The sequence below is a fragment of the Falco cherrug genome, chromosome 12 (assembly GCF_023634085.1).
Source record: "Falco cherrug isolate bFalChe1 chromosome 12, bFalChe1.pri, whole genome shotgun sequence".
NCBI classification, from domain to species: Eukaryota; Metazoa; Chordata; class Aves; order Falconiformes; family Falconidae; genus Falco; species Falco cherrug.
The window spans coordinates 909,398-921,711 of NC_073708.1; the positions used below are offsets into that span (position 1 = coordinate 909,398).

Below are 12,314 nucleotides of genomic sequence, written 5' to 3' on the forward strand. Positions count from 1 at the left end.
GTGACTGTACATGTTGCTTACATGGCTCTCTAAGTATTTTCAATTATGTTTTGTAAAGAGAGATTAGGAATACGCAGTGATAAACTAGGAGCACTGAATCTTTTGAGTGACTGATTGTTCCTTTAATGACTTCAAGCAAAAGAAAAATGAAGTTTCCTTCCTTTGTAATGAAAGAAACATGACACTTACCTGGGTCCACACACAGGTTTATGGGAATGAAACGATGTGTTTTCCTACTGAAACCTGTGTGTATGTCCTACTCGTGTGTGTGAAATTTCCCACTGAAATCCCACATATGGGACAGAACAAGATTTTGTGCATTTAGAAGAATATTATCAGTTCGCAGAGTCCAATAGAACAAAATAATTTCCACCTTGTCAACTATTAATTATCTTTTTTATTTGTTCTAAAAACACTAGGCTAAAAGCCAGCAAGAAATAGTAAAAATATCACAACTGTAACATACAAAACCTCAAACAAAAAGAAATACTGTACCAATAAAAATCTACAAGGTTTGGAGGAAAACTTTTAAGTATTTTCCAATTCTGAAAACAGGTCAGATGCATTCATGAAAACAGTCCCTTTAAATAAAAGTAAGCATAAGAAATAGATGTGCAAGCATGCAGAATTTTAAGCTTTATGAGTAAACAGAATGTGTTTTCTGTCAGAACCGTTGCAATCATTCAAATGCCAATCTCCAAACTCTTCTTTGAGTCTAACATTGAAATCTCAGATTAATGGATGTGGAGCAACAAGGACACCTTGAGGCAAGTCAGAAAAATGCAAAATTCCCTATTCCACATTGACATGAGAGGACTTACAGATTCTCCATAAACCTGAATTCCTTGGAATTGCCACCTGATGCAAACGATAAGCTCTTAAAACTGTTAGGCAAAGTCCCACGTGTTCCACAGAGTAGTATTAAAGCAGTGCTTGGTCAGCACTCCTGAAATGCTAGAATATATGCTTACCAGTTGGGTTAATCTACTTGTTGATAGTTTTGAAGACAGACCTGTTTTTGCAATGCAGTATTCTTGTTATTCTGAGTTGCTTTTCTCCTCATTACAGAACTCAAAAAAAATCCTTCCCACTGCTCAGTATTACACTGTACATATTTTTAAAAGACAAAGTATAAAAATAGTGAAAAGGTTTCTGAACAAGTATTAAATGCAAATTACACAAAAATTAAACTTTCACAGTTCTTTGTCACTCTCTACAAGTTTCAAGTATTCCTTTAAATTTTTACCTTTGAAAAACTGATATAATACTAAATATTCCCCTCCTCAAAAAAAAAAAAAAAAAAGTGGGAAGAGGAAGAAATCTTACACTCTTATTTTGTTTAATATTTTTTGCACATGACAAAGCACTTTTTTTTTTAGTATAGCTTCTAAGTTAGAACTGGAGCTGTGGGGCCATTTGTAGAGCTCTCTGTTCCCTTAGTGCTATCTGCAGCCTTAGAATCTTCACACGCTTCAGAAGGCTCATTTTCCTCTGGCGCTGGTGGTGTAAGATCAATAGTGATTAAATCAGCTTCCTGATCTTTTTTTTCTACCTCACTGCAAAATTCAACTTTATCTTCCTGCTGGCTGCTCTTCTTTACTTGTCCATTCTGTGCAGGGTAGGTGCTGGCAATGGTGTCATACAGAAATTGGTAATGTTCCTTAAGGATGAAGAGAAGAAGATAGTATGAATGGAATGCTCAGAGCCCAAGAATAAACCTATTCTTTCTCTATTTTCTTAAATTTTAGAAAGTAATATGTAGTTGAACATGCAAGACTGCATAGGAAGCAGCTTCCACAGTTTCTGGTGTGCAGAGTGTTGCTTCTATGGCTTATTCTGATTTCATGTGTACGTACTGTTTCTGTAACTGCCTGCACCAGACGTTCCAAGTTTGTCACTCAGTACCCTCTTGGTGCACAATGTACAAAAAATTTGCTTTTTACAGCACCCAAGTTGTAAACAACAGGTATTGTAAGGAGTCCAGGAAAGCCATCTAATAACCTGCCCCATCTCGTTGACACCGGTCTGGTTTGTTAGTACATGCACAGTGCATGCCGGAGACATCACTCCTCTGGAGGGATTTAACCAAAACAAGCCCAGGGCCGCCAGCCTGTGAAATGGAGTTAGCCTTCTAACTGCAGAAGGGACACTGTGCATGTGCACCCCTCAGCCAATGGCAGAACCATCAATTTATGCAATTTATAGTTTTATAATATGCCCCGTTCCACAAAGGCGTTACAGAATTGCAGCTCTGGACATCTCACAGACTCCTTCATTCTTATATAGTAGCGGCCAGTTCCCAAGTAGTGGTGACTGGCTGTGAATGTCCTGATTAGAAGTAGTGTTCCCTATGAAGAAATTATGCATAAGGTTATGAGGACATTAGTGATCATGCTAAGTAATCTCATATGTTTTTTCTGGTAATTCCTAAGATTTACTTACAAAGTTGGAGACCACTCCCAGCCTGGTACGACGAAGAGCTTTTACTACTTGGAAAACATCTATTACTTCTTCTATTTCTGCACTTTCCAAGAGGGTCATTAAAGCACAAAATACACCAGTCTGCTGTGATCCATCACTAGAAGATGATGTAAAATGTACATGTAAATTTAAAATGTAAAATCAGCAAGTCCTCTCACTAAATGTTAGATTTATTTCAAGGCCTACATAATGAATTACATTTCCAAAACATTTTTGACTAGACTGAAATTGTTACAATTGAGAATATCTGTAAGACACACACAAGACACAGTTTATCTAGAGGCTACCTGGATCTCACGTGGCCACTTAAGGGGTAAGAGAGAAATGAGAAGCTTCAGACTTACATTTCCAACAATTGTTAGCAGGATTGTCCTCTGTTTTAGATGGTATGCAAGACTATTCCTGGAAATGGTCCTAAAAAATGAGCTTTCTGTACTGGAGCAAGAGATTAACCTAAAAGCTGTAGTAGTATGCTACAAGAGCACTCTGACCTAGAATTTCTTCTCAAAATACATGTACCAGACAAGAGAAGCTAGCTCTGACCACCTACTCCATGCCCATGCTGGCCAAGGAGAAGTGTGCTCACTTTTCATGATTGCAATCCAAAAGGTCAAGCTTGAGCCATTCAAGGACTCTTCTAGGGAGAGCTGAGTCTCCAGACACATGGAAAGGCTTGGTGGAAAAGGTAGGCATCCCAAAACCGAGGTTGCTATGTACATCCAGAACTTAGAGCTAGGTTAAGGTACGTGCTGAATTCAGACCCACCGGCAGTGGATGACGAGCGGGACACTGCGGGTACTCCTGTTGTCCTCAGTGCCTGATCTGACTGGAACCTTTTGTCTGAGGTTGAAAATCATGCTAACTAAATCTTTGGGGTTTTCTGGAATATCCAAGCCACTCCACTTGTGATACTGGTATTGATATACCTTCTGTGTTTCTTTTGTCTGAAAAACAGCAGTGGAGATGTAGTCAATGTTCAGGTTAAAATAAAGATTCATATAGTACATCTATTGCAGCTGATTTGTAAAAGAAAAATTATATTCCTGAGGAACTGCATGGTGATGTAAGTTTTACTTCATGAATATGAGGTAGTAGAAATCCAAGCTTTGCTCAAAGTACAGAAGACAGCTGGCCTCCTGAGACTCCACTACCACCACCTCAGCAATCCCCTAAACAGAAATGCTGAGCTAATTCATAGCATTTATCATGACTGGCTGCTGGTCTGGAGGAGAAAAATATTTCCATTTCTTACAACAGGAGGTAAGCGCTGTGGAAACTGTTCCTTCCCTTTCTTTAGGCTAAGTTTATAATAGGGAATGAAATTTAAAACTTCCTTTTGGAATTTGCAAAGAAACTTTTACCTTCAGATGTGTAACAACAAATGCACGTATGGTATAGCTAGAACAGCAGTTGACATCTGTCATTTGAACTTCTATGCCATCGTACACTTGTTTTCCTTCTCCCCAGTACTGTGCACAGAGTTCCTAAAATAGATAAAACTACAAGTCAGTGCTCCATTCAAACCTGCTTTGAATTTATCTTCCACATGCACTTACAGAATATATTGACTTTAAAGTAGTGGGAATGTCACTGTATTTTAAAGTACAGCATCATACACTTGTCCCCTCATTAGAAAGTAAATTAAGAAGGTACATAATAGGACAGATTATATTGGAAGTGCAAATTCCTCATCCTATGCAACATGCTTAAATGGAGGAAGGGAATAAGAGAGTGCAGTGCAGTGTTTTCTTTGCACGTAGAGGACCCATAATGTGTCGGTGTGAAGACATGATCTCACCTGATCTCCTTCTTTCAGCTCTGTCAGCATAACAATGACTTTGACTTTTCTTTGGAAGACCATTTGCCAGAAGTCAGAGATAGTTTCCTGCAGTGGTCCCTGTGTTGCAATCATGGCTTTTGGACCCCAGTAACCCTATTAAAGAAATTTGAAGTATTTTTTTCTTAAATTCATTTGAAATGTGATTGTCAAGCAACAGAACTCATTGCCAGGTAATGAATACCCAGCAAAATAAACTAATGAACCCTTTTATTTATAGACAAAGTATGCCTATCACATTAGGCGATGGTTTTACAGGAATTCTACGAGCCAAATGGCATTAAATTCAGTCCCCTAAACAACACTACCACTTCCAGACTGACAACAAGGTATACTCATGCCCCAGTGGATGAGATCTCACCCTGCTGTTTTCTGCAAAGCATGTTTTTAAGGGCTAAAACATTTAGTTCTACCCAGCTGTTTAATTTGACCACTAAGAAACTGAGTTTATACCACATAAGATTGGTGCACCAGTTTACACTGAGCTACCCAAAAGTAAAAATACATCTCTTCTGAATAGATATCCTAACTATCCAGCATTTTAAAAAATTCAGATAAATCAAATTTAGCTTGTCATTCCAAAAAAGTTACTTCATTAGTGACAAATAACTGCTATCCACCTTTTGGAGGTGTATATGATACCAAAAAACCTGATGGCCCCACTTTTCACTAGTAGGGTTTTGTATATGTGAATAACTAGACTTGCATTTCACTAACAGGGAAAATTTTAATGTGGATCAACTTGTAGGCAGATGCCCACTAAGAGAAATACATGAGGCCAGTCTGAATGCTAGTGGTTTGAAACAACACACACAAAAATATGTTCCTGTGTTTAGTCTCACTATTTGAGACCACACGGTTTAAGGCCATGTAAGAGAAAAAGATGATCTCATTACTGCAGCAAACTGTAGATTTTCATGATTAAAACTACAGATGGATTTGCCAATCGACTGTCAGAACTTTCTCCCTTATTCAGGTGAATCCTGTTCTATTTGTGAAGCCAGTAAGCGAGTAAGAGCTCAAGCTAGAATATTGTTTTAGCTGCGAGCTTGTGAAATACTTGCAGTGGATCCTCTCAATACATACAGTTATGAAAGAAGCATTGATGTATCTGGTTGATTCCTCACAGTCACTGTCCTCATCTGAGGAATCATCCGAATCATGTTCACCCTCCTTACTGCATTCATCTTCGTGCCTGATGGGCACCCGGTTAAAGTCATCTGCACGAGACAAAGTGTCACCGTCAGGCCATGCTGCCACTCAGGTACAGCATTGAGGGGGCTTCTGCATGTGCAGGGTGGGAAATGGATAGAAAAAGGGCAGTCCTTTCACAACAGACTGCAGAACAAAGGCCACTTTATTTGAAATAAACTCTCCCAATAATTCACACTTTTAAAAACTCATCTCTTTTTTTTAAAACACTATCAGAAGTTTCTAGTTTTACAGTATTGAGAAAGTTAATCAAATATATCTCAGTAATGTAATTTACTGTCCTCATTTTTTCAAAATTTAGTAGGTTTTCTTACAGAAGATAACAGATAAAATATGGGAAGGTTCATGGAAAATACTTACATGGAATTACATTGGCATTCCTATTTTTGCTTTTATTTTCTTCACGATTCCCAGTGTTCTGTGTCCGCCACCCTTTATAGGAAGGTAATCTCTAAAGAAAGAGGATGTTTGGTATTATGCTTGATTAAAATGGTTCCTGGGATCATTGTCCCTTCTGGACACCCACACCCAGTCTTCTTCTCCCAGCGCCTTACTTCTTAACTTTAATTATTTAAACTTTGGCCACATCTGGGCTATAATTTAAAAATGCCTGCTATACCACGTACAACAGCACGGGACATCAAGCACACAGACACAAGTAATCATTCTATGCTCCTCATCTTTGTTACAAATATTAATATCAAAAGCAGGAATAAAATTTCATTAATTTATACCTTTTTTCATAAACATAAAGAAACTGTTTCTGTGGCAGAGAAATAAGATAGCACAGAAATTATCTATTATGTCGGGTATCTCTATCTCATGACTACCGTGCAAGGCATGTTCTGATGTAAGTGCAAGGTAAGGGCACTAGAATGCAATGCTTATTTACCTGAAACTCTGCCTCCAACAGAGAAGGTTCACTCGGAGGATCTTTTCTTTTCAGATTGTTGAGGTAGGAGTGCAGCTCTGAGAGACTGACCTCTGTTTCTCCATACTGATTGTATTCCACTAGCGCTTGATGGATAAGGATGTACTGAGACTGGTGTTTCCCATTTGATGGGTTTAAAAATGAAGTTATTAATAAGTAAAAACAAAACCAACATAAGAATTATATCACTCTTTTAAACCATTGTAAGAAACTATTACTCCCATGATGTTATTAGTGTTAATAATACGAAGCACTAAATACATATGTTATATTAAATACATAAATATTAAATAAATATTAAATAGGCATTAAATACAAGTATTAAAAATCAGAGTGGCTTCCAAGTTAGACATTTTGGAGGACATTTAGTGTGTAGGATGAACGGTGTTTGGCATATAAATGTAATGTCATTCAAGAAATATGCAACTGAGATTTGAAAGGTCTGCAAAACACTTAAATAAGTCAAAAACAGGCAATGCATCAGTCCATAACTTTTATTGTACTCTCAACTCTACTGAAGACAGTACCTAAACTGTCTACCTAGACAGACAGTTTTTAGAATCTGAAAATCAAGTTTGACTATGCAAGGTCAATTTTGCATTTGTGATTTGTATGCCAAAAGCTGGATTATCAACGTAAAATGTTCTTCTTGGCTTCTTTTTTAAAGCCTAAACTTAAAAGTTGAGGTTTCTAAACCTGGAAAACTGTGTTGGAAGTTTTTCTCTCTCTTAATATTTTCCAGAGCTACATTTTGTATTAACAACTTCAACTGAATTGCAGCAAAACCCAAAACAGAACAGCGCAGTTCTGAGCAATACTGATGAAGCCCTAGCAAAGGAGAATACTGAGTGACAGGAGTTTTAGTGACATACCTCCACTTGAACCATGAGGCACCGCTGCCGACGCAGCTTCACAACATAGCCATAAACATCTACTCTGCCTTCTGCATCCAGCCCCTCCAGCATGGCATCAATTCCTATATATGTCCCAGTGCGCCCCACGCCAGCACTGCAAAGCACAAAGGGATTTGGTTATCGAGTGGGAATGGTATCACTGACGGGAACAGTCAGTGAGAAAGCATAAGAGAAAATGTGTAACAGGACACGAAGCAACTGAAAACAGTTCTTGCTGTAAATTAATTGGCAACACAAAAAAAAAAAAAAAAAAAAAAAGATTAATTTGCATTTTAAATACCTTTCATTGAAAGTAAGGCAAATATGGCCAAAAGTGGTGATTATAGCCAGAGTAGCCCAACATTTATCTGGCTGCTTTCTGAAAGTCCAAAAGTTTGTGTATCCTCAAATTTTATCAACCCAATTATCAGATCCTTCAGAAAACTGGCCTTTTTAATGCATCTTTGTCTGCCTTACTTTCAAGTAATCAAGTCATAAAATTTAGGATTAGTCAAATACCTTTGCCAGCTCCCTTTTCTGAATAGCTTTATTTCATGTTCATATAATGTTAACAAAATTTTAATGTTAACATTAACATTAACAAAATCATATGTATTTACCTGCAATGAACCACTATTGGGCCACTAAAAAAGTTGCTGAGAGCATTAACTCTGCGTCGGAGTTTAAGAAGGAGATGTGGATCCTCAGGGACTCCATGGTCTGGCCAGCTTGTAAACTGAATATGAGTGACATCTCTTCCAGCTGTCCTTTCCTTTCCCTAGACAAAGTGAAATGTGGGGGTTTTTAATATATATACACAAAGCCAAAATCAAGTGCAGATATACAAAGCAGAAGAAAAATAAGGGCAACAGTCATCAAATGTTGAAACAGAAATTTCTCTTTCATTCAGTGTGCTGTAATGTTGTAATCCAAATGGTCTCAGGTTACAAGATTTTTCATATTCAATTTTAATTTAAAAATATCCATGAATCAGGAATACACAAGACTCCAACAGAGGACAAGCAGGAGGTTCATTGTTGCTAAAAATAAGTTTTTCTCAGGTTAGCCTATGATCCAGAGTACAATAGTCTCCCCACTCTTGGCCCGTGTATAGTTCTGCTTACTTCAAGGGGTACAGACTGGTAATTCTCTTGCATCTCCTAGGAGGAGCCTGCTGATTACAACAGATTTAAAAAGAAGAAAAAAATAAACTGCAACTCAGAGTTCTACCATTTAGAAGTAGGTACAATAAACCCTTTGATTTTTCATGAGACTGACTCTCTTAAGTCACTTGATTAAATCACGTCAGGTCTTGAGTCCTGCTTTCATATATTGCTGCTAGATTAAAAGAGAGGACATACACTTTGGTAACCATGATTATAAAAACAAAATGAGAAAGACATCTCACTGGCATTCTGTCACTGGCCAAGATTTAGCATGGCTATACAGGCCACTGCCCAGTAACGACCAAGTTCGTATTCAAAGTTGAACTATCCAGTTGTGGCACAGTTATTCACACAGTTATTTGCGATTGTTTCAGTAATTATACATCACTATTCCACCAGAACTGCAGAATCCACTTTCTCACCAGGGACCACTCTCAAATTCCACAACCAATATCAGTTTTGTCTATATTAATGTGATGTCAGCCAGAGAGCAGACAGCTCTCAAAATATCAGCTCTCAACCTGCAGCAGTCTCTTAGTTCTAAGGTCAGATTCTTGTAGTCACAGAGCAGTGTCTTTGTTAATAGTTAATTCTTAACATCCCGATGTTCTTACTGTCTTCGTGTGAAGTTACAACTTCCTTTTAATCAGACTACTTCCTGAGAAAATTTTAATGCCACATGAGACAGCAGAATGGGAATTTCCAGCCGTAGTCATGGATCAAGATGGGTGGAGTCTGTCACAACCATTTTGCTGAAGATCCCTCAGCAGATTTACTCTTCGAGTCTCAATGCTTTTAGCTACGACTTACGCCCCATTTACCCTCACTGAAATACTTTCTCAAAAGGCCTGTGAGGAACATTTGGCCTTAAATGGCCAGTTTTGTTCTCAATTACACACAGAGCAACTAATGATATTTCAGATGTATAAAAGACAGCAATTAACCAGCCTTAATGATTCTACATGTAGCCAAATGATAATTTAAAAAAAACACTTATGTTTATAAATGCACTTGAGATTGCCCGAATTTGTAATTGTCCCACCGTACAATTACCATGAGGGTAGGTAATGTCACTCTATGATTCACATTGACTTTACTTGCAGAAGGTTATGCTGAGATACACACAAACCAGTAACATTTCTGTGTTAAAGAACAAGCTGAACATCTAAGGAAATCACCATGTGTGAAGTTCTCCGTACTTAACAGCATATTAACAGTTTCCTCCTAAATGTATATTCCAGAGTACAAAGAAAAATACATTCTAAGTTGGGAAATATATTTCTAACTCACATTTCTTGTAAGGAATGACACCTACAGCTAAGAAGTTTTCTCCTAAGCTGTAATACTGCACAGGGAAAAACAGCAGTGCTTCTCCCATTGATAACTGACTCTTCTTTTAAAAGGATCTCTCAACGACGCTTACAGACTTGAATAGCCCAGTTCCAGTCAGCCTTACACTTTTGAATCAACTTACGTTTGTGATGTGTAGTTTTTGAATGACATAGTCTGGACACGTTTTACTTTCATTGATCTTCACGATGATGTCCCCATACATTGCAGATCCATTCTCCATTGATGGCCAGTACTGGGCACATTTGTTCTGTGAAGATATGAAGTTAGGTGAGTAGCATGACGTAAAGTGGCAGAGATCTGAGAGCTACAAGTCTGATTTAAAATAGATGGCAACTCAGTATAGTTTTACCAACTTCTGACAGGTCTTGTACTCCCCTGAAAAGGCTGTCACTGCTTAGGATGCCAGTGCCAAGTAATTCCAAATATCCAACAGTTCAGGTCTCTGACCTGAAATTTATGCCCATGGAATTTAGCTTTGAATATAAAGTGGGGAAAAAATCCTGTACACAAGCTGAAAAAGTGAACAGCTACTGCTGCTGTTGCCTGAAGGCTGTAGAAAAGTTTGTGGCTACTTCTATGGCTTTTCAGTCTTCGGTGAGGGATGTTGGCCCTGCCTGCCTATAGCATCAACTTGGGGATGCTGTAAATCTGCATGCTACCAACATTTTCACCTTTAAAAGCAGTTAAAACAGCAGTTCCTCTTCTTTCTGCTGTATCTGGAATAAGGAATAAAAGCAAGCCAGAAGCATCTAGAAGCATGCAGTTGAAGGTAGGGCAAAGACAACAGATAAAAAAAATATTCTGTCTAGGATTTACTGAGGGCATTGCCAGGATATCAAAAGATAATACATAGGAGAAAAATACAAATGATATCTTTTATGACAGGTCTGTGAGGAGCTAGAATTCTACCTTGAGCCCTTTTCTGGATTTATTAGCTATAGTTTGGAAGCTGTCTGTCTGCTACTTATAGCTGTGACTAAAGTGACATTTTCTGATGAGACTGGTAATTCCATAGGGCAACACTGCTTTGATATGCTTTCCTACATAGGTTTTGCCACAAGAGAACAGCAAAGAATGAATACAAAGTACTAAGAAGAAAATGTAGTTCACCAGAGCACAGCAACTCATTCTGTTTTCAGATAAAAGAAGGATGGAAAGATGGATATTTCTCACCCTCTTTCCTTCCTCACAGCGAGTCACCATGACAATAATTGTTGCCTTCTGTTCCCAGATCATCCTCCAGAAATCATCCATGGTTTCATCCTTGGGGCCTAGCAGGAAATGTTTTAAGAGAGTTTTTCAGAAAAACTACATGAAAAAAAAAAACAAAAAACCTTGCCTTCTTGACTCGCTTAGCCACACAGTCTGAAAACCTAACCAGAGATCATGCAAAGAATAGCCACAGACTTGATTTCATTATGACTGCTGCCATTATGCTACAACATTTTAAAAGTCTCATATATAACTTCAGTGCATAGCTGTGAAATCTGAAAACTTTTGGTGTAAAACTATACATCATGAGAAATCTGTCTTTGAAGTACAATTTATTTATCTTAACAAAATGTCTTAAGCAAAAATTCATTGGCAACTTCTTCCTATTAGATATCAGAATTTCAGATTTTCAATTTTTCTTTAAATTTACTAATACTTTTTTACTATTTTTTAACAAAAAATGGATTAATAAAGAAAGCATATTCTTTTAATGTTAAAAAATACCTTGTGCAGCAATGTATTTTCTTGGTTCTTTGAAGCCCTGTAAGAAAGTATAACATTATCAATGCACAGAAAGGAAGCATGATCAATTCAAAAGATTTGCCACTTTCAAAATAGATTCGATATCCAACAGTCCAATAATGCCAAATACATTATAAAGATGGAAAAAACTCAAATGGAAATCCTCAAATGAGTTCATGAAATGTACAGACTACAGAATTTCTTCATAGCACCTAAGACTTTTTTTAAGAATAAGTCACTCACATCAATATAACTTGCATTGATATAGTCTGATCCTGGGTCTCCTGGGATCTCCGAGAGCTCAACACGGTTATGATCATCTGTTTAAGTCATTTAAAACAAAATAATTATCTCAAGGCACTGAGAAAAAAAATACTTACAAAACATGCAAAAGTTGTAACAAATACTCACATGGAAGGATATCAATGTAGCGGTTCTTGTTCTGATTATGGCTTTTTTTGGCCTCCTTTATTGAAAATTTAGTGAAAACTCTAGGAATACTCTGTAAAATACAATGTTTCTTTACTGGGTAAGCATATTGCTAAAATAGCTTCTACTTATAGTCAAATGTGTATGGAAGAAATTTGGTACTCCCGAGTCTGGAAGGTAAAATTCTGTTTCATATGCCAGTACTTCACATATTTATCTAAAATCAACAATTTATTTTCCCTTAATATAAATAATGTATATATATCCACAATTATATA

General features: G+C 37.3%; 1 protein-coding gene across 14 annotated transcripts in view; it reads right to left on the minus strand.

Annotated features, from left to right (window-relative positions):
• Nucleotides 1-382: 382 nt before the first annotated feature.
• The window catches only part of PTPRC (protein tyrosine phosphatase receptor type C), a 70,165-nt gene continuing 58,233 nt past the window's right edge, over nucleotides 383-12,314 (minus strand). For all 14 annotated transcript variants that reach the window (XM_005440094.4, XM_055724344.1, XM_027806576.2 and 11 more), the window contains 15 exons: nucleotides 12,019-12,109; nucleotides 11,851-11,927; nucleotides 11,590-11,626; nucleotides 11,047-11,144; nucleotides 9,995-10,120; nucleotides 7,975-8,132; nucleotides 7,334-7,469; nucleotides 6,423-6,572; nucleotides 5,891-5,981; nucleotides 5,405-5,538; nucleotides 4,280-4,414; nucleotides 3,843-3,965; nucleotides 3,247-3,425; nucleotides 2,443-2,578; nucleotides 383-1,660 (listed from right to left, as the gene is read on the minus strand). In XM_005440094.4, coding sequence (XP_005440151.1) covers nucleotides 1,388-1,660; nucleotides 2,443-2,578; nucleotides 3,247-3,425; nucleotides 3,843-3,965; nucleotides 4,280-4,414; nucleotides 5,405-5,538; nucleotides 5,891-5,981; nucleotides 6,423-6,572; nucleotides 7,334-7,469; nucleotides 7,975-8,132; nucleotides 9,995-10,120; nucleotides 11,047-11,144; nucleotides 11,590-11,626; nucleotides 11,851-11,927; nucleotides 12,019-12,109 — 1,944 coding nt within the window. In that variant the 3' untranslated portion in view covers nucleotides 383-1,387. The remainder of the gene's footprint in view (nucleotides 1,661-2,442; nucleotides 2,579-3,246; nucleotides 3,426-3,842; nucleotides 3,966-4,279; nucleotides 4,415-5,404; nucleotides 5,539-5,890; nucleotides 5,982-6,422; nucleotides 6,573-7,333; nucleotides 7,470-7,974; nucleotides 8,133-9,994; nucleotides 10,121-11,046; nucleotides 11,145-11,589; nucleotides 11,627-11,850; nucleotides 11,928-12,018; nucleotides 12,110-12,314) is intronic.